Source organism: Rissa tridactyla, chromosome 9 (assembly GCF_028500815.1).
Source record: "Rissa tridactyla isolate bRisTri1 chromosome 9, bRisTri1.patW.cur.20221130, whole genome shotgun sequence".
NCBI lineage: Eukaryota > Metazoa > Chordata > Aves > Charadriiformes > Laridae > Rissa > Rissa tridactyla.
This window is the reverse complement of record NC_071474.1, coordinates 17,637,809-17,665,459: the sequence shown is the minus strand read 5'-3', so window position 1 is coordinate 17,665,459 and position 27,651 is coordinate 17,637,809. Positions and strand designations below refer to the sequence as shown.

Genomic DNA, 27,651 nt, shown 5'->3' with positions numbered 1-27,651 from the left:
ACATGAGTATCATCAAACACTTGTCAGTGAATCCCATGTATATTTGTTTCCATCGTTACAACTTGTGCCTCCGATAAACAGCTAAAAGATTATAAGATTATGAAGCACTTCTTAATTTTCCTGAGGGGGGGGAAAAAAAAAAAAAGAGCTAGTGATGTAATAAACAATTCCATGACAAATTAATTACATTGTATCAAAAGCCAGACCCATACAGCTTTTAAGTATCTGTTAAATGTCTAAACTATTCTGGATAAAATTACTTCTGCAGAGTATCTCACACAACCGAAAGATGCTGATTACAAAACACACCATCAGCGCAATATAAGCTTAATGCCATCACTGTCCTCTCGCACAATGAATCAAAACCTGCAGCAAACCAGATATTTTTAGGATATTTAATTTAAATTTATTACAGTACATAGGCAGAAAAAAATCTTAAACTCTGGGATAATCCATGAAGAGCTATTTAAAGCACCTAGAGGCAATCTGCTTAAGTCACATGCTAAGATTCATAAGACTAACTGACCTAATGCATTTTTCTGAAAAATAAATGCATGTATTACCGCTCAGATTACAGTCTGATAGCAAATCTCAAGTACAGTCTCAAAAATCTTAAACACATTAATATCTACTTGTATACTACATACGCCCTTTTTGACGAAATAGCTGAATTTCAAACAATAATAATAACAAAACATGTCAAAGATGTGTCCTCTTGCCCGCATGTTACGTTTTGGCTCAAAGAAGAAGCAGTATTAGTAGCTAGGATCTTCCAGGCACAAGTGAACTTTTGGCAATGAGTACAAAACACAGGCAGAAACTTCCAATGAAAACAGCGACACTGAAACCAAGGAAGTTGTTATGGTTAGGAGTTCTAAACTAGAAAAGTTTGGCATGTTCTACCAAACTAGTTTGTTTTGCTTTACTTGTTGGACTATGAAGATGAGTCTTCCTAAGATAATACTGGAAATATTACAGCCTGTCTAAACTGTAGAAGATATACTGATATATACGTTGTCTCTGTCTCAGTGAACCCTTTGATTCTTTGTTCTGTGTGACTGTAATTCAAGACTTAATTATTTCTCTGAATACAAAATCAGAACTAAACAATCAACAGGATAAGAATTTTTGAAGTTACTTGGAGACGCTCAAATATCATCTGAATTTAAAAAAACAACTGAAATTAAAATCCTGCCTGTCTTTCAATGAAATTACAGTACCACAGAAATTTGGCAATCAGTGCTATTCTTGACAACATACTGACTTGTCTCTCTGTAAACAACGGAAATCTTCACCGAGAACTCATGCATGCAACTTGTTTCCTATTAAGTGGTGAAAGAGAGTATTCCCGTGACATTACCTAGAGCAAAATCCCACAGAAAATGGATGTGATACGGTAAGAGTAGTTGCAAGGAGTAAAAAGAAATACTCATTATTAGGACAGTCCAACACTGTTTTAAGTGGAACCAGACCAAAATGAAATCTTGTTTTTCTTGGTGTTTTTTTGTTTTGGTGGAGGGGTGGGGTGGTGGAGTTTGTTCGTTGATTGGTTTTTCGGGCTTTGTTTTGGGGTGGGGTTTTTTTGGTATTTTTTGTCTGTTTCGGTTTTAAGTAAGCACATTTTACTTTTGGGGACCAATCTAAACCCCAGCAGTTTCTCTATGTACTATACACTATTTTCACTGAGTAATCTAAAACAAAGACATAAAGACAAAGTTAAAGAAGTTCTAAAGCATATCAGTTTTGTTCTTACTCTTTCACAGAAGTTAAACTGAGTATTGTACACAGAAAAAACAAAAAAATCATATTTCATGTTTACTGATGCCTGTTCTTTACAGTTGTTTCGTTATTTATTTAATACTCAAGAAACCAAACCATTATCCTGCAACTACATTATCTAGTAGGCAATTCCAAAAAACACGGAAGCAGACTGAAGCTCACAGCTCTATGGAAATTTATTTTTTCATGAGCGCATACTATTTTAACAGACATGCCGAGTGTGTTCACAGGAGGAGGTGTGGCTATGAACCACAGGTTTCTTTCACTGAACGGCAATTCCATATAAATCAAAGCCAGAGTTTTTAAGCAGATCCTTTAATTTCTAAAGTTTAAGGCAGGCCAACAAAATTTGTTACAAGAAGGATAAGTCAAATCTCACATCAGCCAAAGCCAGCACCCAGACACTGATGAAATAAATTTAAGACTGACATACCGTATATTGTCCTTTAAGTGGAATACACAATCTGCCTCTGATTTGTAAGACCTAGAGTATTCCCCATCAAAATGTAAATTCCAAGAATACCGATTTCCAAGATTCCCCTGAAAGTTAGCAAATAGTTCTCAAACCACTAACAACCACTTGTATTCTACCCCTCTCAGTCCTGGAGACCCATTACAAGCTGGTTTTTAACATCCAAGATTTCAGAATACAGATGACGTCAGTGGCCTATGCTACCTTATCTTGCTTATAGGAGGCTTTTTGTTTTTAAAGAAATCATAGGAATTTATTTACAGCCTCTCAAAAAACATTAACTCATTAACTTGGCTACCTCATCTTAAACTCAAATTTTGGAACACTGTCACCATTTTTGCATAATTTGAAATGGACAAAATCTCAGCTAAGAGAGAACTTTTTAATTTTGTCATTCATTCATTGCTAATACATTAGTAATACAGCAGAATAGCTCCTTCTGCTCAAAGACATATGCCAAAGCACTCTTCTCACCACAGGTACCAGCATGTAACATTCAGTCAGCCAGAACAATTAACATAGCTTCATAGTCAGCATTTTAATTTCTATCTTGATTATATTTGAAATCTAAAAATCAAATGTCAAAAAAAATAATCGGCAGCCACAGCAGTTACGACTTTTCTAGAATTACTAATCATTTTTCCCCAGCTATACTGTACTTTTTGGCAAAATTCCAATAGGCTTTTTTTTGCTAAATGGAGCGTGCATCTTGGGTTGTTTTACTCCTACCTGAGGAATCACAGAGTTGTCAGTGTTGGAAGGGACCTTAACGATCATCTAGTTGCAACCCCCCTGCCATGGGCAGGGACATCTCCCACCAGATCAGGTTGCTCAGAGCCCCATCCAGCCTGGCCTTAAAAACTTCCAGGGATGGGTTTTCCACCACACCCCTGGGCAACCTGTTCCAGTGTCTCACCACCCTCATGGTGAAGAACTTCTTCCTAACGTCCAGTCTGAATCGACCCATCTCTAGTTTTAATCCATTCCCTCTAGTCAACACCTTTTTTTCCCCAGGCAGGAGGGCAGAGCCAGCCAGCTACTATGCCCAGTGAGACACTAGTAACAGGCAAGCACAGAAAAGGCTTCACCCAAGCAGACTGACAATAGTCCAGAAACAGTCACAGGAGAAAGTGGGAAAAGGAGCTGCAGAGCATTTAAGCTGCCTGGAGTAGATGAGTTTAGAATCATGATCCTCTTGTTAGAAGAGTCTGGAAAAATAAGAAAGAAGCTCCAAGAGATTTAAATGAAAGTCAGTTGAGATAAGGAGAGACAAGTTGGAATAAGTAGGGCCATGGCTAACTGGAAACAGAAGACTCTACTGGGAGAAGAGTTCCATGACAGCAGGCAAAATCAAAAGCAGGAGGTCTACAGGCAGAAAACCCTGATGCCTTCCACAGGCTCTGTGCATCAGGGACACCTGAGTCAGGAGGAGTTTGAAGTCATCACTGTTTGTCCTCCAGCCTAAGCAAGATCTAAAAGACTAACTCTCTACTTTTCCTCTCTCCCATCTACTTCAAAAATTATCTCTGGGCTTTTCCTCTGCTGATAGGCTTGGATTACTAGATCAATAACTGGTGATCCTAAACTGATACTTAAACACACCTACAAGACATTCTACAAAAAAACCCCACAACTGCTAGAAGAATTTTAAAAGGTAGAAGGAATTAGAAGGAAGCTTAAAATTGCGTGCTCTTGCTTTGTACATAAAATATTTTATTTTTACTTGGCTGAAGGAAGGGGGTTGTTAAACAGCTTTATCTTCCAGGCTTCTTAGGGCTGTTTATTAAAAAATGTTCTCATCAAACACGCTACAGGCTCTAGTACCTTATTCACTCTCCAAATACATCTTAACAAAACTATTTAAAAAAAATAATATTACAAATAATCAACTATATATATTTTTATGACTCCAGGTATAGCTGGTAACATGTTTCTGTGTTGAAAAGGACTCTGAAAAGAAATGAAAGCAAACACCTCAAACATTAAGTCAGAAATCAAACATTAATCTTCTCCTTTGCTACCTGAACCATGCCATTCTCAAGAGATCCCTCTTACCCCAGAATAACCTACTCCAGTCTTTTCAAGTGGCCTTCAATGCCTAGCACAGCTCTTAAAATACCTCCACCTCTGCAGCAACTGCCCTTTTGCTTTCAACTCCCTTACTGAAGCTTAGCATTCGGATTCCAAGAGCCTTTAATTCTTATATTATTATTTTTCCTATTTACACCATGCAGTTAATGTCTGAGCTGTAATTATTGATTTAACCATATTCACTGATTTTCTAAACCATAAAAATACTGAAGCCAACTCTGCAATTTAAGGTAAAAATTTCTATCATTAAGATTCAATTATAATAGAAGCTACACCTACATCTATACAAACACAGACATGGTCAGTACCAGTACATTACCTGCAAATGTGTACAGTGATTTCCTCCATACACAACAGAATCTCATGCTATTCTTGCAACACCGAAACACTGATTGAAAAGCAAATTCCTGTTCTGATATGATCAAAAAATCAGCTCACAAAAATAAGACAAAATAATTGCATTTGAAGTTTACAAGTGGGACAGCGTTTGAACTGTAGCCTTTTTTTGTCAGGGAAAAAGCCAGCTACACCTGCTTAGATGACCTCAAATAGTTTCCTTCTGGCTCACACAAACTTACATGAAAAGTACAAGCAAAAACACATAAATTAAAAAAGATACCAATGCAACTATCACACAGAATACATATTTTTATGTCAGAGTTCGAGTGTGCAAATCTATTTCTTAAGCCAGTTCAAAACTCCTGTAAAAGCACTCTCAATTCTGACCTTTTGCTCTATCTTTTCATTTCAATTTTAGCTAAGGCGACCTTTGTTTCATAAAATCTTACTTTCTGCAAATAAAATCAGAAATTGTGGAAGTATTGAAATATAAGAAAACAGACTGGTTAAATCTACAATCTAATGATAAATTGTAACTACAATGACAGGAATATCAGCTAAAATAACAATCAGAGATGTTACTGGAACTCAACAGAAATGGAGAATATGTTCTTCAGAATATTGGTTTGAGTTTAAATCTAAATTAAAAAGCAAAATGGCATACAATTGTAAAAACTCTGTGTCAAACTTCAAACAAGTCTGGGTGATAGCCCTGGCACACTAACCAAGCTCCTGTATAGGAAGAGGACTGCAATTTCACTTGACTTCTTTTTAAACAAACATGGTATTTTACCTCCTGATTTCAATTGCTTCATGTAGTATTTCAAGGAGCTGACAAACAGCTGCTAAATTCTTTCCAAGAGTCATTACACTAGCACAAGATGAAAAATACAGAGCTTGTAAAGCATTTCATAAATCTCAGAATATAACATTAATGATGGTATATTAAAACAATTCCTGAGTGAAGGTAACAAAATACTAATCTGAAGAAAAGAACTGAAACTCCAGAATCTTTAATTTCTGTGATCTGCTACCCTGGGCTGGATTTGCAAGCTATTCACTGGCATGACAATATTCAACTCCATCTGCTAAAAAAAACCACTAAGCCCACTCACAAGGTGCTGTACCAGTTTCAACAGGGCATAGGCACCAAATAGAGATGGTGTTTTTAAAAGTGACACCTTGTGACAAAAAGATTATTCTGATGACGCATGGTGCCAAATCAGGACCACATGTTTCAGTATATGATACACATTGTGCTCCAGAATCCACAATTTCTTGCTATCCCATTGATAACAAACTCACACAAAAAGCCAGTATCTGGTAATGCCTGAGCAACAGAAATGCATCACCACTTAATCTCATGTTCCTACAAAAGAGTTACTCTCATCTTTATTGAGGTTATTGTCTCCCTTCGTGACAGAAATATTATGTATATTTAAAAAAACACTAAAATAAATGTTTAGGATAAGGAACTCACACAATGCAGCAATCACACCCATTCTGCAGGTTCTAAATCCTACAACCTGCTGCACTGCTGTTTTGACATATGCAAGATTTGGAATTGGTAGTAACCTTCCTATTTGGTAATTATTAGCCAGGGAAACAAAATGTAATGATCTTGGTTTACAAATATTCCAAGGAAAAGCAGCTTGCCACATTGTTAAATACTCTCTGATCTATCAACCAATTCTGGAAGTAGTAACGGAATTATATTACTTGGGTCTGGTCTGAAAAGCTCACTTAAATTGATTTACAACTTGAGTAAGCCAAAGAAACACAGTCTATTTTTACCTCAAGATCTCCAAGCAAGGTGGTCAGCAAGAGAAGCTTTCTCAACTCAGACGCTTAAAAAGCACATATCTAAAAAAATACAGTAGCAACACACTGCTACAACTCTAAAGCAAGAACACTCTTACTATGATCTCTTATAGATGGCTTACAACATTGATAACAACTTTGTGCTATATTTTTTCCTTTAATCGGAAAAGTCAGCTTTCATATAGATATCCTTGGGACCTAAACTGAAAACATTAAAACTAGCAAAAATAATAATGAAAAACACTCTAGAATTTGATCTTTCTATATCACTGTCACTCTGATACTTCTATCTTTCCCCACAGACCAGAAAAGCCACTTGCATGATTTTATGTCCCCCAATATATCACCTCTCAATAACTCTTTTTTCCCCCTAAGTGCTCACCCTTCCTTACTTCTTTGCAATCTGCAGGAAGCACTTTTAATAGTAAAGAAAGCCTGAGCTCTCGCTAAGCCTTCATACTGAGCATTTTAATGAGTCAGTCTGCACAGGACATCACACTTGGTGCTCTCCTAGAAGTCACTGTCAATATTTGGAAGCTAAAAACATGGGTTTTACCATGCATTTAGTCATCCTTCAGGGAGACAAGTAAACTGTCATCCTGTATATGCTGTTATGGCTTGTCATTTTTAAGCCATAAAATGCATTGCCATATTTTATAGAAAAAAAAATATCACTAACTTATCAAACTTTGATACTAGTTGGAATATAGACCTAGCCTGGGATTTTCAAAGCAGATGAAGTAAATAACATTCAACATTGAAAGGAAATCATATAATTAATACTCATGGGCTATTCTGAAAATCCCAACCTTTGTTTTTCTGTATCCTGAAAATTACGAACTATGTACATATATGAATTTATAATACTGTTTACCCTTCAGCAAAAGGCTGTAATTTGTTCTCTATTGCACACTAAATACCTTTAACATCAAAACAGAAGACATCTGACTGGAAGATTATTAAATATTCAAAGTCATTTTCTGCTAGAGGTTGAGTTAAACATGACTTGAGTTGCATAGTGTCAGCTTCTATTTTATAAAACTATTTAAAAGTGTTATATATACACAAGAAAAAAGTAATTTTCTCTAAGTATTTGTACAGTAATTCCTGAGAGGAATGATAAGAGAGAAAACAGAACCAGAAAACACACGCAAGTATTCATAACTGGCAGATTTACTAACATGAAACATCCCGCATACTTTTTACAAAAGTCATTTCATTGACAGCTGTTAGACCTACTACCAAGGGCAGCTCTAATGAACTAGAGACAGTCAAATTACCAGAGGGTAGCGAGAAGATCATGTAGGGACTAAACTAGAAAAACAAAACTGGTTAAAAATAAAAAGGGACATGTAAGGCTTGTTCTAGCAACACAAAGTGAAAATACTAGTCCATTAGATAATAGGAAAGCTTCTTTGATGAAAAACTCTCTAACCTTTTCTATAAAAATAATTTTTTTGCTTTTTAAAAAAACAATAGTTACAACCAAATAGTTAACATTATCAACAATTCCAGAGTAGGAATGCAAATCAGAATACAGAAAAAATACCGAGATGAATCTGAGTCCTTCAACTAAGCACAGCACATAGAAACGCACAGAACACCGCACAGTGGCACAAGCAACATCCAAATCACCAGCTACCGCCTAAGAGTTTATATCACTCAAAAAAATTGTTATGTGACATTAGTATAGCTGTATGTACAGCTTACTAAAACACCACATTCATAACAACAGTGTCTACACTGATGCGTAGTCTAGGCCAACAGGAACCGAGCCAGAGAGTGAACAGATGCTGTTGAAAAGCTGACATCCCCAGCATCCATATTTCAAGGGGGTATCGTTTGTTTGGGTTGTTGTTGTTGTTGTTGGGGTTTTCTGTTGGTTTGGAGGGGATGGTGGTGGGGGTGGGGGTGTTTGTTTTTCACAGGTTTGTTTTTTTTTTGAACACATAGAGCTAGCTCGAGTCCAAGCCCACGGATTAAATGCTCATTTGCAGCTAGACAGCATTAGAGATACTGCTGGAGCGCACTTCCCAAAAGGAATCCAGTTTGCATGCTCGGAGAGCTCCATGAGGTGAATCAAAGCACAGTGTGGAAACAAGTGCATAATTCATTTTGAAAGTGCACATACGAACCAATGCGAGCGTGGCGTCACACCGAGATAACCATTCAGGCATGACGTAAAGTTAAGAAGCATGATGGTAAAATGGACGAAGAACCTTGATAAATTAAAAGAAAGTATTTCAAACTGGAAATTAAAAGATGTTTGCAAATGAGGAAGTTCTGACACTGTTGTAAAGTAGCACACACACAAGACAGAGTAATATTTCTGTATGTAAGGGGCCCTAACTGGCAGAATAATGGGAAAACTGCAGAAAAGGACATGAGGATTCCTTTAACCAGGAATGAAACTATAAATAAAAAAAGTGATAGAGGAACATTAAAAGACAGACAGCATCAGGGAACAAATTAGAAGGAGTATTATACGTACAAAGTAAACAGTATACCTACTACTGCGATACGCACTGGTGAAGATTCTCAGCAAGAATACTCTCCAGCTTGGGCACCATATTTAATTAAATATGCCCAGCTACTCTAGAGCATCCAGGTTAGAAACAAAGCTGCCAAGAGATTTAGAAAATTACTTATAATCAAAGTTAGAAAGACCTGGTTTTGTTTATCCAGGTTAAAGAACAGTGGAAGTTTTCTTGTAGGTTAGAAAAACTACAACAAATAAAAAAATCATTTGCCCTTGTGTCCGCTGAGAATGAGTTAAAAAAAAAAAATAATATCAGAGGTTTCACTTGCAGCAAAGATTTACACTGCATATTAGGATACATACAGTTAATGTATGAGACTCATCCTAGTACAGAAATAGCTAATTGCTGACAGAAGTTAGCTAACACGTTACAAAGTTTCCTTTATTACATGAATTTAGGAATATCTAAACAAACACTCAACTCCAGATACTGTTATTTATAGATGGATCTCACAGTGAAAATAGAGTAGATGAGCTGTGGAGACCCATTCCAGGTACACATTTCTATGATTTTATACTTTTTGTCACAAAAATACATTCTTGATGTTTTATTTTAGTGTGCGTATACACACATAGAGTATGTTTGTCTATATTTGTAATATTATTTTCTTTTCAAAATTACATATTTCAAAAATGTGCATGTATTTATCAGACATTACTATTTATTAAGGAAACATCATCATTCCCAGAGAATGCATTTTATCACTCCTTTAGTATATTTAAGCTGCTTTGCTTGAGCACTTACAAGCGAATAGGAAGCATGGAAGGTTTCTTTGTACTCTCCAAGTATCACCAGTATTCACTTTGGCATTTTTAGCTATTACCATGCCATTCCTAAATCTTATATCAATGCCAACAGTTAAAGACTTCTGAGCTTCCAAAATTCTTTATCAGACAATTTGATGGTCAAATCCAACCTAGGTCTACAAGTTAAAACACAATTATCAATTAATCTCTAAATATAGAAAGACTATTAAAGGACCAGCTGGCATTTAAAAATGATGAAAGCCAACACTGTTCTTTGGCATCAGTACTGGCTGGTGTTGCTAAGCTACTGCTGCTGCCCAGACAGTTATACACCATCAGGTATTTAATTCATGCAGGCCAGTGGTCTGAAAGGGAAAGAAAGAAAGAAAGAAAGAAAGAAAAAAAAAAAAAAAAGCACTCAAAATGGATTTTTACACCAGTAAAATCGTACAATTCAAATCTGACCGAGTGTATGAAGTGTAATATAGTTTGTGTCCATGATCAGATGACGTACAGAGAAAAACAATTAGCTTTTGGTGCTGTTTTACAGTCCATGTTATCTTAACTTGCCCTGTTAATTTACTTGGGTTTGGTTTTGCTATAATGTAACTATAATGTAGATAAGTTTTTTTAATGTTATCTACCTCAATTTTTTGCCCCTTTTGATGTGTGGATTTTGATTTTTGTCAAATAAATGCCTTGATAAAAATCAGGAGATTCTGCTTCTGTGGCTAACAGGAGTTAGCATATCAGAAAAACAAACCAATCAGCAAGTACGATAATTTTTCTGGCAGATTACAGACTATGAAGATAACGTTGTTTAGTATATCATCACTGTTCAAAAAATTTCTTTTGAGCTTCTGGCAGTTTCTATGAGATTATACTAGCAGGCTTTTCCTAATTCATTCATCACTGATCACAATTATGATTTGCAGCTTCCAAATCCAAACCTGCATTTACTCTTTGCAAAGTAACCTAGCTAGCCCAGGCAACACCGTTATACTGTTTAACAAAGGAAGTGTAAAACTTGGAGAAGTCTGCCAAATATGTTGTTAATCACAAACATCACCTCGATAGTGCTTTTTCTCTGGATTGATTTAATTTTTTTTAGGACATTATTTTTATATCCTTAGCAAAGCTGTGTCATTTGGAAGTCAGCCTTTCATCTCTGTTGGTGCAGGAGGTAATTCTATTGGTAGAAGACAATTTTGACCTCTAAGGAATCATGTCCTTCTTTTCATCATACACTGTAAGCACTAACTTCACAACTGATGCTTCTTGTCTTCCTCATATAATTAAACTAGAATCATTATTAAAATCAGTTACAAGTTTAATGCTTTCTGGGTTTGGGGTTGCTGTTTTTTTCCCCCCCTCTATGGTGAACGCACAACTTGTTGAAGAACTATGAAAAAACATGAAAAAATATTTAACCATTTTTTACTATCAAGCAGTCAAGAATTATCACATAGGATTCTGCAGAGACTTTTCTCTGATCAACAATTTCAATAAAGGAGCCAAGTTATGAAAAAAAAAAAAAAGCACAATGGAAAAGAGCATAGGTCTACAGAACATGACGGAAAGACTGCAGGTGTTCAGTTTATTGATAGAAGGGACACTTGGTAGCTGCCTTCAAACATAAAGAAGATTACTGTGAGGTAATAATTTCCAATGTCCACTGGGAAGAGGAGAAGAAGTAACGGGTTTTAATTGTACAAAGGGATGCTTGAAGAAGTAAAAAAAATTATTTTCAAGACAGGCATATTTAAGAACACTGGAGCAGTTTATCTACAAAAAAACAGATAATTCTCTGTCAGGACTGGTCATGTTTCAACATAATTGAGAATGAGTAACATACTAAATTGAAACTCAATAACCACAGGCAAAAATGCCAAATAACGTCATATGCACAGGACAAGAGCAAGGAGCGCAGGCAACCTGACAGAGCATCAATGCCCAGCTTCTGGCTTCTCAGCATAGGAACTGGGGACCATTACTTTCACAGACAGAAAAATTACTGCCAAAAATGTGATATTCTTACCTCATCAAGAATAAGCATTTTCTGTGTCTCACTAAGTTCTTTCCTGAACAACTAACCTCCAATTTGTAGAAAAGAAAAAAAATTACCATGAGCAGTCCACTCTCAAAAGATCAGCTGTCAGCTTATCCCATTCTAGTTTGTTCCAACATCATGTTCTAGAAATCACCACTATACATATATATAAAACACAAAAACCCAAACCAACAAAAAAAACCCCAAACCACCCAAAAAAACCCAACCCACCACCCAAAAAAACCCCTCAAAACCAACAAGAAAAAAAAAAAAAAAAAAACAAAAAAAACAGTGAAGGACTGCACAGAAATTATTTTAAAATTTAAGAAAGTTACTTCTGTATGTTTGTAATTCCACAGGATTATAAACCGTTAAACTATACATCTACTAATACTACTATTATAATCCTAGATTTCAATGATAATATTCCTTGCATTATCTGCTAATACACTGCCCTAAGCCTTGCTGCAGATCACTGGGTCAGTGAAAGAACTAAATTCACTGTCTCTGCAACGTGTTATAGTTATTTTTAAAAGACATGGGCAGGTTAGGCTAGAAGAAGTTTTAATTTCTCAGGCAAAGAAGAGTGAGAACTCATCACTACCATGATTATCACAGTTCTCTCAGCACATTTGTACAACCTTGTTATCCAATGGTATGGCATATTTATAGCTTACTAAAATAACAGATCATCACTTGTCAGCTGTTGAAATACAGAAGGAACAGATAGCACATTTCTTAAGAAAGTACTTTTGGGATTGAGGAGGTGTGAATCCTGTCTGAGAACACACTATTTGCTTATCCTCATCTTCCCACTCCTCAGGCATTTCAAATGGCAGTTGGGGGAGCAAACATTTCTCCCAGTTAAGTGATAAAAGCATTCTTTCACAGATACCAAATACACTGATTTTTTTTATACTAAAAAAACATTTTGTCACCTTACACTGAAGTTATCAAAAATTAAATGCCTACTTCTGAGAAATCCAGTAAACCACACTTCATCCAACTATAACTTTACGTTCTGAAAATAGCAACATGAGGTATTTTTTTTTATGCTAGAGACCCCACCTCTTCTAATACACATGCCTACCTTTTCTTTTTCAGCCTATTCCTTGGGAATTTAATTGGAACAGAATGGAATCCTTTTTTGCAAATCCACGTTTGTAAAATTATAAAATCACTTTTCATCTTCTTCAGGCTGATCTCCTCAAAAAATATTTTTTACTTCATCAAAAGTATCATTATATGTATTTATACTATCAAACCGCTCGTTTCCACAAGAGCCTACTGATTCATATAATCACTGCATTTTTGTTAATCTGCGGGCTCCTTGTGGGTATCTAACAAATACAATTACAGTGACTGTTGAATTTTCTCCTTTCAGAAAACAGAACTCTTTACAAAGCATCATATTATTTTTAAGCACAAGCTTTTTACATCCTATTCACCTTTAGCATTTTCTATGGTCTATGCTGTTACTCAGAACTTCACATTCATCTGCTTTGTTTTGTCCTGTAGGAATGCCTATGAAGTAGGACTTAATATAACTCTAAAACACAGAACCTATATCTGGTTGCTCTTAAGTAAAACAAGGGAAACATATGTATGGTCAAACGCCTACCTTCTAACAGAGGTAAGACTATAAGACTTTTGCAGCAGCTGGTGACTCATGAGACGTTGCTTGTATTTCTCCCTGCTTTCATCAAATGACTCCTTGCTTAAGGATTTAACTTATTGGCCAAACAAATGAAACACATCAGTTTCACTGTTGTATTCTATACTGTTTTATCCCAAATCTTTTTGCAAAAGTATACTCCTAACATTGTTCTTGTCTACCTTAAACTGAATTACATCAGTAACAGCCTAAATTATCTGTCTGAAATACTTGATCCTGAAGCACTTATACTGCAGGCAAAGGAAGTAAAAAAATTCTTGGTTTTACTTCTTTATATGTTTAACATACTGAATCAAGACATCACAAGCATTTACAGACCTTTCTGAATTAGGGAACTATCGCTTAAAATATTGCTCTAATTTCTAAATGAGCTAGTTTTCAAGAATTTGGGCTTCAACCTGTTACTACATTTTAATAGACTGTTCAATGTGGCATCACATTCTTTTTCCTGATTAAGCCAATTGCAGTAGGTATAAGGAAATACATTGTCTGGGCACCCTCACACAGTTCCTAAATATACTTAACTATAAACAAAACATCTAATTAATTCTTGTCTTTCAGCAGCTCTAGAGTTAAGCACATGTAGGCCTATTTTTATATGGGAAAAACTCATTCTTCACAGACCTATCTTGTTTCATTGATGTTATATAAATCACAAGAGACATGGATGAAGAGAAGAAATTTCAGAATACCAAAAATTAATCACCCCCAAAAATAATAATAAAGAAGTTGTTCCATAAACTTTAAAGATTGAAAAATAACCGTCACACTCAAATTTACTCCTCTTTTGCCTATTACTTCTTATCTTCTCTAATTTTCCAAATTGATTAATTGACCAGATAATGTGAGATAATTACTTATATAGTTTTGGAACCAAAACAGCTGATCCACACGAAATCTCAAGTTAACCCCAAACAATTCATACTGTAAGGCAAGCTTTTAAACTGTCAGGACACAAGAAGGAACTGTCAAGTGGAAGGACATCTACAGTTTGTCTAGTGATGAATTATAGTTCCACAAGCAAAAAGTACTACTTCGGATAAAGATTCAATGTCAAAAATAGAAAATGGTTTTGCTTTCTTCTACCTTCCTTCCAATTACTTTCAATTCACAAACCAATGAAGGATATGATTGAACACTTTAGACAATCCTCATCTAGAACTGACGGGTATTGTCACTGGGGACAACTTTTCCTAATAGCTGGTTTGATATTCAGGCTTTCAGACATTCAATTCACAGTAAGTTAGGTTAAGGAAGATAAGCATACGGTCCATGTTAAGGAAGATGAGCACATGGTCTCTGGCGGACAGCATAATGCCATTCTGATGTTGGTTAGACTTATTATCTGTATAATCATTTATTGTTTGTACTGTCATTATTGCTTTTACAGTAAAGGTTCCTTTCCACTCGAAGGGTAAATATTACATACCAACAGAAATTAGTCTGTCAAATCACAGCCTGAGTTTTTTTAAAAGCTCAAAGGAAAAGCTGCATTGACTATTTATACTACTTAGCTAGCTAAGAAAATATTTACTGAATAAACACGAGCTTCAGAAAGAGATACTAATGCTTTAATATTGTTGCTAGTTACTGCATACTGCAATGATATTTCATAGGATCTCAAAGTACGGTCTGATGACAAAGCTTTATTTCAAATATATGACCTGATTTAATGAGGACGGAAGGGAAATGTTTAAAGGGGAGGAAAGGAAGTAATTCTTAAATAACTTCCTAAATTCTTTAGGCCCAGAACAACCACTGTTACACAACTGTAAACAGGACGAGAAGTATATCTTTCAAGAACTCTTTAAGAACGCTAACATCTCCTCTTCTACCAGAACAAGCATAAAGAATTGGGTATATGAAGGACTTAGGCCTATATATTAAATCTGACTCCTACTTGCTGTAGGAACATTACCGATGTCCTTCTGAAAGGACAACCACTGCTGGTACAGTTACCTTCACGCCTAAAAGGCAACATGAAAAAATCATTAGCATTTTGCCCCATCTGTACAATGTTATCAGGGAGAAAAAGTGCACCTGCTGTCCCATCTGTCCTCTCTTCCAGTCTTGTCTTCAACTATTCTCTCCCCATATCATGCAGTAGGTCCTGTGATAGAAGTGTCAGAGGTGCACCAGAGACATCACATCATCCAGCTGTAAGAGATTCCTGCATGTACAGCCACAGTGATAATGTGGACTCAAGGGCATGAGCTTGTTATATCACATAGGGTCTTTTCTTTCTTTTTTTTTTTTACCGGTTGTGTTTTGTGGCTTGCTGTGTTCTGGTTTTGATGTTATTCTAAGCACGAAAATTATTTATAGCACTCAAATGTATTTAAATAAACCTCCATTCCCTAAGTCAACTTTTTTCAAGTATCCTTTATAACCAAATATCTGCAACTAAAACTCTGAGAAATATTCTTCTTTTATGCCCCCTTTTGCTCTTTACATTTAACGAAAATGTATTTCACATGAAATTCCATTCTGTTAAAGAACAACTGCGAAACAAAAAATTCAAATCTAACGCCTGTTGAATTAACATTGCTCTTTCAGAAATTAACTGTAAAGGCAGTAACTGAAAGTAACTGTACAAAGGCATCCATTTGGTTTAAGAGACAGGTTGATTAATACATTCCTGATTATTACCATTTGCAATAGATACAATAACCTTTCAGAAACAAAACGTACTTCTCAGCTGCCAACATGTCTGTATAAGCAAGCAAGACGAAGCCCAACTACTCTTCAGGTGGAGACCCTGTACTTTCATTAGTTTTCTAAATTTATTTTTTTTTTTTTACTTTAAGATTATGAACATCAAAACTGAAACAAACAAACATCAAAACACAAGAATGTGTGAGCAGTCTTCCCACCCCACCCCTCACGGGAAAATTTCCAGTTAAGGGGAAAAATGTAAAGAGTGAAGACAGCAGCCTGGTAGTTCAGATTGCTGGGACGTGTGAAACAGACTGAGTTCCCTTCACACGGAAACAAACACAGGACTTGAGCCTTTGCCTTCACCCCTCATGACCCATGAACACCACACTCCTAGATGTATAGAAACATTGCAGCATTTCACTTTTTTAGTCTGATTTTTCACAAGTTTTCAAAAGGTTTAGCCTCTGGAAAGCTAAAATTTGTTTGAACCATAGCTACTTTCAATATATGACAAACCCACTTTCTACCAGTGTTATTTTCAGAGTAACATAGCAGTCAGTATGCTAGCCACATGTTCACAGCACTGTTTTAAGGTGTCTTAGAAAGTTCTTGATGATTGTTTACAGAGTCAAAAATGGAAAACCTCCTACTTTAGTACCATTTATCAACACACGCTTTCACTGCAATAACAAAGCAATACCATTCAGTTTAACTTTTCTGCTAGAACCACAATCACTAGGAATGCATAACAGATAATGACTTGTGTTTATTATTGATAAATTACATTGTCCATTGGTTCTTTACTACGAATGCTGAAATAATACTTTTTGGTTTGGTTTTTTCGTTGTTTTTTAACTAAAGAGTAGTCTTACTTTCTGTAGCAGGCCAAAAATCTACCACAGATCTTTAAAATAGCTGCATTCACTATTTCTACCTAGATGAAAACAAGTTTCTTCTCTGAAGAGTGAAATGTGAAAGCGACATTACAAAGCTACATGTTTATTATCTTTCAGTGCCTTTGGATTAAGTGTGTTCATCTTAGAAACATCTGTTTTTATCTCTCCTGGCACTGAAGACATCTAAAATCTTCACATTAAGTCATCTCTTTTCTGCTACAAATAGTGGCAAAAAACAATCTCATAAGTAAATTACAACCTCACATGAAAATAATTCTGCTGAGATTTACAGGTGACAGGAATAACAAAACTGAATAGTTATCAATGAAGACATTATTTGCTTGTTTTGCAGAACATAAATTAGTCACAATGACTGCATCTAGAAAGGATAAAACTGAAAGCAAGCTTGCAAAGTTAGCAACTCTTATTTCATAAATTAAACACAGAAGTTTAAACTTCTAATGCTGTTTCAACAATCCACGTTTAAATCAAGCTGTTGTAAAGATAAGAAATCAAGAAGTGACAGTTCGCCTCCTCCAAGCAAAAAAATACATATCCTTCAAAGTGCTTACATTTCCTCATTTTTATCTGGATACCATAACAATAACAAGCAAGTCTATACTTGTTAGAATATTACAGAATCACAGAATGGTGGGGTTGGAAGGGACCTCTGGAGATCATCTATTTCAACCCCCCTGCCAGAGCAGGGTCACCCAGAGCAGGCTGCACAGGAACGCGTCCAGGCGGGTTTGGAATGTCTCCAGAGTTGGAGACTCCACCACCTCTCTGGGCAGCCTGTTCCAGTGCTCTGCCACCCTCAAAGGAAAAAAGTTCCTCCTCATGTTTAGGTGGAACTTCCTATGTTCAGCTTTGTGCCCGCTACCTCTTGTCCTGTCACTGGGCACCACTGAAAAGAACCTGGCCCCATCATTCGTTTTTTTTGAATGCCAATCTATCTGAAAACAATGTCTCATTGTGAGTGATGCAGCAGTAATTCAGAGAAGTATTTCTCACTTCCTGCAACTTAGCTCAAAAGTACTCAAAATACTCAAAAGTAACACACATAAAGCACTGGCATCTGGTCCTCAGAACTGGCTGCTTCACTTTGTGGATCTGCATCAAATTACTAATGTAGATGTAAGCAGTACGGAGCAAAATTCTGCCCAGTAGAAAGGATTACTAGTAATTTGTAGGGAGTTCCCATCCCCTGGAAAATACAGGAGTTTTCAGATTGGCCTTGCAGGTTCTACCTGACTTAGCAAAAAGTAAATGGAACAGAAGCAAATCTGTTTGCAGAAGAACGAATTCTTAAGAAGAGAGCATCCACGCTATACACATATTGGATGGGTGACTACTTCAGACAAGTTCTAGTCTGGTCCCAAGACTTAATACCCACTGGCAGTCAGATTGCATTTTCTATGCTCTTAAAGCACATCTTTTCGTTTCATTTTATCCCCCATGAATCAAGTTTGCGTGCTCTGAGAATGCTCCACTATGTGAATGAACAGTGAGTGGGAGCACATACATGATCAGAACAGTGATATGGATGCATCCACAGACTACCAAAAATAACAATGACAAATGCTACTGGGGAGAGGACCAAAGTTTCAAAGAGCATGAGCAAGTACTTTTGAAGAAATTATGAACACAGTGTTCTTACAAATCCAGACTGTAGCCTCTGGTTATGAGACAGAGATTGTGATTCCGTGACTTTGTCAAAGAGGGAAGGCTTAGCTTTGAGGCATTTCGATCTTAAAATATTGCCTGCATAGAAGTTATGATGTTGTAAATGTATAAGTACTGCTCAATTATAAACTCCCTAGCTTTGCCACACTTGCATAGTATTTCTTTAAAGCAGTGTGGTTACTCCCATGGAGAAGAGGTAATGATCATACCCTATTCTGCTACTGGAAGAGTATCTTTAAATACACCACTGAAATAGCTATACTCCTGTAAATTACATATTTTCATGCAGTTCACACCTTACAGAGTCCCATTATCTGTTCTGCCCTTTGATTCCAGAAGGCACAGGATTGAGCAGAAAAATGAATTGTGAAAGAATAGCCAATTAAGCATGCTAATTCACAACTCATTCCTTCAATAAGTTGCAACATACAACTAAAATGGATGTGTAATAAGTTCAGCAGCTGCTAATGACTGGATAATTGACCTTGGAAATTCCCACTTCAACTAAGCTACTTATCTATTCCCAAGTTTCTCAGCACACTGTAACTGTTCCACACAGCTAGTTGTTCTAAATTCCAGGGCAGTATTTACTGTCACTAAAGCAAATACTCATACATTTCCAGCACAAAAAAAACCACCTGGAAAGGACAACTAGAATTCAGGAAAAATATTTCATTCCTAAAGAGACCTAGACATACACCCATCTTTCTACTACACATTAAAACATAAAACCATGACAACAATAACAGACTTACTCAAAATGTAATAGTTATTCTGCAGTCCGGCCGCCTACATAAAAACAAAGACATCAGAACACAGGTAATTTATAATAATACAGGATTTTAAAAATTTCATACTATTTCTTCCCTACAGATTGTATCCCCCCCCATATCATGGTGGGGCACCTTTGCTTTCTTCAACTATTCCTTCCTGTAACACAGGAAGTTTTTAAGTTAATTTGCACGATCAAGTGCTTCTCAACCCCACAAGGCTTAGGCAACAGAATAGCCTCAGAAACAATAAAAGCTGATTTGCCTCATGAAACTAATAATGCTGGCATCCGTAAGTCTGCTATTTTCCAGGGCACTGAAGACAAGAAGTCTCAAGGTTACACTTGGCCCCAAATCCTCAGGAAGTTACAAACAGCCATTTTACCATGTATAGTTCAAAGAATAAAAAAGGAACACTGTGTTCTTCCTAATTATTCCCTTTCCAGCTGTCTAATTTGCTACCATTCTATCTGGATATGGAAACATTTTCAGCCATGAATCCACTGTTCCAAAGCCCTGCCTTACCATACACTCGAGAAAGTACAAAGAACGTACCCCAGGCTTCTTACTCCTTATATGATGCATATGTTCTCTTCTTGTACACCAACACCACAGGTGTTAACTGGCATCTAATAACAGGCTATAACAGCCTTGTTCCATTTTTTTTTGTCTGTCACAATATCGTCATGATGTACAAATCAAGAACACTAAGAAAATTAATAATGATCAGTTACCTAGACATGACAGTTTGCAATCTTCATGAATTTTATGAAGGCGAGAGGCAAGCCTATGCAGGTGACATGGATTATTTTTTACTAATATTGTGTACCAGCAACATACATGCCTAGCAGGCTTTCCTGAGACACAAACTTAGAGATAGTTGACTTCCTTCCTCAGCTTGCTCACATTTCAAAGCCCTGACAAACTCGCAAAGGAAAGGCAAGGCACGTCGAAGGTGTTACTAAATCCAACCCATGTAATAGAGTCAGAAAAAACAGGAACGGGGGGCTAACACAGCAGTAGACAGTAATAGACAAAGTCTCAAAGAATCAGAGTTGGCATAATTCTTTTACAAGTATATATAAATGGAGGTTCCACTACAGGTAACCAAAACTCTTACTGCATATTGCAATTATTTGAGGAGCTAACACTGATCAGTCAAACGCTGTAGTACTCCTTTCTCAGATTTACCATCCAATCTAGTTGCTCTTATTTTGTGCCTATCACACTGGCTAAAACCTACCACGAATTGTTAGCCAGATCCAGTAGTCATTCATTTATTGGAAAGGAGACTGTGAATAGGCAAAAGACAAGTTAACAAATCCCTTGTAGGATTTCTGAGGTGATCCATGGATACCTGGATTTCATCAATCTGAAGCAAGGAACATCAAGATAACTGTCCTGGTGTGTGGGATGTATCATCCATCAGGAATGACATAATCGCTTCAACAGCCACATAGGGAAATCAGTTCCATTGCTCCCTGGATCCAGCTCTACTCAATAACCTGCATCAGAGGTCTGCTAAGCCTCCTGAAGGGGAAAAAAAAAAATCAGTGCAGAAACTTACCTACTCAATTCCCAAAATGGCATTACCAACTACTTCCAAAAGAAGCCCAGAAGAATTTGAATATTTACAGAACATTGTCCGAATCAGTAGCACACTCCAAAAAATAACAAGTTGTTCATGATAAACTATTCATCATAGTCATGGAGTCCACAGATTTGAAATCCACCATTAGAACAATCATTCACAGAGAAGAGATCTGGTCAGATAATCTTACCCAGACAGCTAGTGACCTCTGTGGTTACAACAGAATTCAGGAAATGTTTCTGATGATGTATGCAAACTCTAGAAATAAAACAAGTTTCATCTAAGAAAGCTGTAGGTTAAGCACTCAAGTTGCCAGGGGTACTCAAAACAAGCAACCCATACTTATACACTCTTGTAGAGAAGCATGTGGCACACTCAGAGTTGTGACGGACATTTTGATCAAAAGTACCTGATATCCATGCTAGAGATTCATTGATACCTACAGCAGATTGGCAAGAAAACTACCATTTAATTCCTAGATATGAGATGACCATCTCTGAGACAAATAAATGATACATGTCACCTCAAACCAGGACAGTTCGGTATATACAATACGTATCACCCAATATCAGCAGGAAGTTTACTTTCTCTCAAACAGCTTAGCTCTATTTTAACAGTAACAGACACTTTGTTGTCAGCAGGCTTTTCATGCAAATTAAAGGTCATTTCTCCAAGCTACAAATACCATCACTCTAGCATCTCCTTTATTTCACCTGACTATCCACAAACCTCAAAAGGGAAAGAAAAAGGGGAATGGAGGAAAGAATAAAGATCTGTACCTGAAATGGAGAAGAAGAGATAAACGCTCACAATTGCTAACAAATTATCTTTCTTGCAATCTTCCTTTCCCTCCTGCAATGATTCTGCATAGGAACACACTAAAACAACCTGCTGCATGTGAGGAAGAGTCAGGGTCACAGACTAGCAGAAAATTTTGAAAGTTAACTTCTCTATGTATCATCTGAGGGATTTAAACCTATTTTGTAAAATGTCATTGAAGAATAAAGAAAAGGCTCCACACTCAGCTTTCTCAGTTAATAATGTAGACAAGTATATAATGTATCATTTTCCATGAGAGAGAAGCTGGGTCTGAGTTCACCTTGACAATCTCCCTATGTACCCGTCTCCCTCTTCAAAGAACACAAAAAAAGAATTTATGTCACAAACCTTGAAGACGTACTATATGAAAGCTGCTTTTAAACCAGAGTACTTTATCTGTTTTGAACATGAGATATGGATGAAAAGAGACAGAATTGAGAAGAAACTTAATAAAAAGGAGAGGCAGCACAAGATTTTTCCAGCAACAAACTTCTACACAAGAATGTAATTGTTGTCAAATAACTATATATAAAAGAAGAGATAGCTTGCACTTTGCTGTATGCTCTTCTAAGATTTCTAGTGCCATGGTATGATTTTAGAAACCTGGGTAATCTTATGATTTAACATACAATTTCATTAATGCTTTCTTATACTAGAGATAACTCTAGTCTCTGAGGCTGGCAATTTTCTCCACATGCTGGGATCATGGCGGGGCAGGGGGGGATAAACACCTAATTGCCAACTTCTAAATAATTTAAAGAAATGACTGCAGAGAGCAATATTTGCTTTTGTAGTCACACTAATATAGCTCTATCAGGCCTGTGGCTCGCGAGTATCCTAACACCGATACAGTAACCATAAACATAAAACGCACTTAGCTGAAGCTTCACCATCAGTCTGGGTGTATACAAAGCCTGTAAATTACAAATTGCTGTATGTTTTGGATTCTAAATGGCAACAAGTAGAGAAATATTTTCTCATATTCAAGCAACTATCGACCTACAGGAGACACAAAGAACCTTGATGTCGCTTATACTTTTGGGAAAAGTTCAGTGATCTACTAGAACAGCCTAATTTTGAGAGCTAATTCTTCTACTATCAAAACGAGGCTAATATTCAGTTCTTCGTGTTCTTAAAAGGATCAAAGACACTTACATTCATATACCTTATATGAAAAAGCATATACTTTTACCTGACTAAGAGAATGCAAAGATGAAATTGCCCTTCTCCTGAATGAAAGACGGCAACGGGAACAAACCGCATAGCATTTCACCGCACAGTTTCTGTGATCTTACCAATGATTTCTGCCTATGCAGAGAATCAACCAGTGCCTGCCCATCTAACACCCAAACTCCCTTGTGTTCAACGTGAGGCTGACTCTCATTAATTACCTTATCATATCTTAACTAAAAAATATATGAGAATATTTTTTCTCATCTTAATATGATGCTATAAAAGATAAGATAAAACAAAATGCTTTAATTTATGGGATAATGCTTAAATAAACTTGGAATTTTTCAAAGTTTTATGGAAATTATGGTGCCTTGTTCTTTAAATAAGCTCTTGCTGGTACAGTCACTCGATTTGATTCCAAAAAGAAAGCGAGAAATCAGAACCTTTCCTTGCATTTGATTATAGAGAATTTTCTGTGAGGAGTGTAATAATGCAGCTTTTTTTTTTTTTTTTCAATAAGAAACAATGTTATGTACATTGGAAAATTCTTTTCAAAAACATTTAAAAGATTAGCAAATTTTTGGAACCTTCCTTTATGTTGACAGGATCGTTGGTGTAAAAAAAAAAATGCTCAAAAACTGCCAATGCCAAGACTACTGTGTTTTAGGATGTGCATTTCTAATGAGTAAAAACTACGGTATATTAACACCCTCCACCCAAAAAAAAAAGGCTTAGAATTGCTACTTGACCATCAGGCACTCAGTTATTTACTTCCAATGAAGGGGGGAGTGTGAACTCACTAAATACCTCAAAAGGCTTTTAGAAAAGGCTGTATAAGCAACTAAGCCTCAGAAAGTTCTTTAGGGCTCACCATACTTGAAAACTGCTCTATTTTTACCTTATTTCTTAAGACTTAGAGATAAGGAGGAAAGTATGGTTCTTCTCGTGCTCTGATAGATCATTTAAAAGGTAGAATTTATTTTATTTTTTTTTTAACAGTAAGCTCTTGATTTAAGAAACAATGTATACCTGCCTCATTCTGATAACACAGAACAACAAGGCTTTCTAGTCAACAGTTTTGCAATACTTTCTCCCTGTGCCTTCCAACAATTCACACCACAGGGCTGGAATCATGGCTTTCTTCTCTATGATGAGCAAGTAACATCCGTGAAATCTAATTAGAAAACATACTCTTCTATGGGTTACATCTCACAGAGAGAGGAGTAGAAGGCATCCAGAGGCAGAAAACCAGCATATTTTAGAGCATATTGATAACCCCTAAAAGCCTCTTCTCACAAAGATTACAGAAGCAGGAGAAAAAAGGTATTATTGAGAAAGTCGTGCTTACTGGAATGCACAATCAGTTATGTACATTCCTGCTTGCTCTGTCCAGATAAGAAACCAAATCTGCCTAAGCTGTGTTGGTTTAGTGGCACATTAATATGTAAGCAGACAGATTCTTAATTTAAAATTCATGTCTCGTCACAATGAACAGTTGCATATTAGCTTGCAGAGGCTCAAACTCAGAAGAATGTGATTATTACAATATCAAGGCTACTAATATAAACTGATGTTTCTTTTCAAGATTACAAAAAAAATTGTAGCGAAATCAAGAAAAATATCTAAATAATTAATCCAAAACTACTCTTCTGCTCTGAAGGACCTGAAAAAATTATTGAGTAACCTGCTGCATATGAGCATATTAAGCAGTTATTTTTTTAAATTAGACCATTTCTGCCGCATGCTCAGAACTGAATAACCCAAACCATTTATCTAACAGTCCTGGTTTCCAACAGGCACTTTCACAGCTGAAAACTCTCTGGTCTGTTAGAAGAGCTGAAAAGACATACTTGAACCCAATAATGCATTAAATTAAACAGCAAATCTTCACCAATAACACAGAGTTACTAGTGCCCTCAGAAGAGTCTAATTCCTCATAACTGTCTAGTCCCATTTCACTGCTTATGGGAGAAACTTTCATAAATCAGCATTATACTAGTGCATCTGTCTGCACGTTGTATCCATACACACATGCAAATGTTGATAATGAGCACTGAGGGAAGCCACCTGAGTAAAGAAGAGCATCAACTTTGGTTGATTTTTTTAATGTTTTTAACTTATGCGAGCAGGACACAACAGAAAGTCCACAGGAAAAATCAGACAGCAGTCAGGACTCCGATATGGACATTTGTGTTCAGAACAAACGAGCTTTTCCCTCAAACACCCAGTCCCGTGGTACCAAGAGCCTCTCTCATTGCAGGACTTTTGGGTGCCCCAAAGCCACGGGCCGTTCTAGGCGCCCGGGTTCTGCTGCCCTCTCGTCAGCAGAGAGATCTTCCATGCTGTCTGCGCACCTTAAGACCTGCTCCTCATGCGCTCGTCCCATTTCATCACCTTCAGCACAACGTGGCTCATGGCTGAATCTGCATCCGAGCACAACCCCAGCCCAGACCTTGAGAAACGGCCGTACCTCAAGGTGAACTCTCAGACGGCGCCCAAGTCGGAGCCGGCACAAAAGACGCCGGAGACAGCAAGAGCAGCCGGTGGGGCAGATACCAACGGCTGAGGCAACGCCAAAGGTTAATTTGTTATCCCAACTTTCATCCGACGCTCAGATAGAACTCCGAACCACCCTGGCGAACCCTTCCGAAGGAGACAACGAAGCGCCGTCGCACCGCTGCCGGGCTCGGCGGCCGGCCGGGGCCCGGGGAGCGCAGGAAGCGCCGCGTACCCGCCGCGTCCAGGGGTGGTCCAGGGACCAGGGTCTCTCACCTGAGCCGCCCCGCGCCCGGGCGGAGGCAGCCTCGCCGCCGGCCCCGTTCCTCAGAAGGGCGGCCCGGGCACGGCGAGGGACGAGGCCCCGAGGCGCCGCCGCGGACTGGCAGCCCCGAAGCGCCGCGCCTCGCGGCGACCGTTGGGCCCGGCTAACGGCTGCGGGGGCGCGCGCCCTTTCCCCCCGCGCCGCCTCCCCGCGCGCCCCCCGACTCACCGAGAAGCCGGCCCAGAAGGGGCAGGAGTGGCGGACGCGGGCCGAGGTGGTGAGCGCCAGGGCGGCGAAGCTGACGGCCACGATGAGGCAGCCGAGCACCATCTGCGTGACCCCCAGGGCCAGCATGGCCCGCGAGCGGGCGCGGTGCTGCCGCAGGCGGGACAGGCTGCGGGACAGGGCGGCGGGGCTGAGAGAGCGCGACCCGCCGGGGGGCCGCGCAGCCGCCCCGCCGCCGCCGCCCGCCGGCATCCTCTGCCGGGCCCCTCACGGCGCGGCCGGGGCGGCGCCGCCTCCTCCTGCCCCCCGCGGGGCGGCCGGGCGCGGGCGCTGCGGGGCGGCGGGCAGCCGCGGCGCATGGAGGAGGAGCTGCCCCGCCGCGGCCCCGGCGGGCAGGGCAGGGCACGGCGGGGCGGCCGCCGCCTCCTTTCCCCGCGGCGGGGCTAGGCGGGGGGCGGGGGCTCGCCCGCAGCCGCCGCCGGCGGGGGCGGCCCCGGCCCGGCGAGAAGCGGAGCCCCCGCTCTCCGGTACGCCGCGGCTGCCGCCTCTCCCGCGGAGGGAGGGGGGAGGCAGGGAGGGGAAGGGGGAAGGGTTGTTTACGGCCAATGGCGGGCGGCGGCAGAGGCAGGAGGAGCGGCGGCGGCCGAGCGGCGTGTGCGGGGCGAGCGCCGGGCGGCGGGGCCCGGCCCAGCAACGGACAGCGCCGGGGGGCGGCAGCCGTGCCCCGGGGAGGGCGGCCCTCTGCCCCCCGGCCTCGTGCAGCCGCGGCACCGCTGCCCCCCGCGCTGTGCCGGCGTCCAGCGGCAGAGGCAGGGATGAGTTATTGCTGCTGTGCAAAAGGCACAATACCCAGCATCATTCGAACCTTTTTTCTTCCCCCCCCTTCCCCCCAGCGAACTACACCAAGCCCCAGCTTGCAGCATCCTTACTACTAGAAATACATAAGCCCCCAGAATGAGCCTCTATTTATGAAAACTCCCTCCCCTGCTGCTGCTCGTGACAACAGTGTCCAGCGTGGTAAGGCTACCCACTACACCTGGAGCGCACTGAAACACCGGTTTTCTGCAGAAGGGAAACCAGTGATAGCCTATTGCCTGCAAACACCTAGGCCTACTTTTGAAACACACCACCAGAACCCCAAAACAAGAACATCATCTCACTATATAGAAGTATAATGTAGGTAGTAACACTATTCCAGGGCTAATGTTTCTAACACCCTAACTGGCTACAGCAGTATAATTTTTTTTATACAGGAATTGGTAATAAGTAGTCTACATACCTGCAATACTGTGATACCAAAAGAAGAAAACCTAAACACAACATGTAAGCCAGGCTTAAACCTTTGTTCATGAGATCCTCTTTTCTCTCAAGAACTCTTCTTCACATGAAATAGTTTTCTTCCTGGGGAGGTGGTAGCGGGGAAGTTTGCCTTGATAGGAAAGTGTCAAAAGATTAAATCCCCTCTTTTCATACAACACTCAAATACTTTTCTGTAACAGAAAAAAAAAAAAAAAACAGCTTGCTGCTTTTCACTTAAGTCACTGCCGGTGCCACAAACC

The 27,651-nt window shown here is 38.8% G+C and overlaps 1 protein-coding gene across 2 annotated transcripts in view; it reads right to left on the bottom strand.

The window, feature by feature from the left end:
• ENTREP2 (endosomal transmembrane epsin interactor 2) overlaps positions 1–26,313 on the bottom strand; it is a 148,500-nt gene extending 122,187 nt beyond the window's left edge. For both annotated transcript variants that reach the window (XM_054215179.1, XM_054215178.1), the window contains exon 1: positions 26,096–26,313. In XM_054215179.1, the coding sequence (XP_054071154.1) occupies positions 26,096–26,221 (126 nt within the window). In that variant the 5' untranslated portion in view covers positions 26,222–26,313. The remainder of the gene's footprint in view (positions 1–26,095) is intronic.
• Between the last annotated feature and the right edge of the window lie 1,338 nt (positions 26,314–27,651).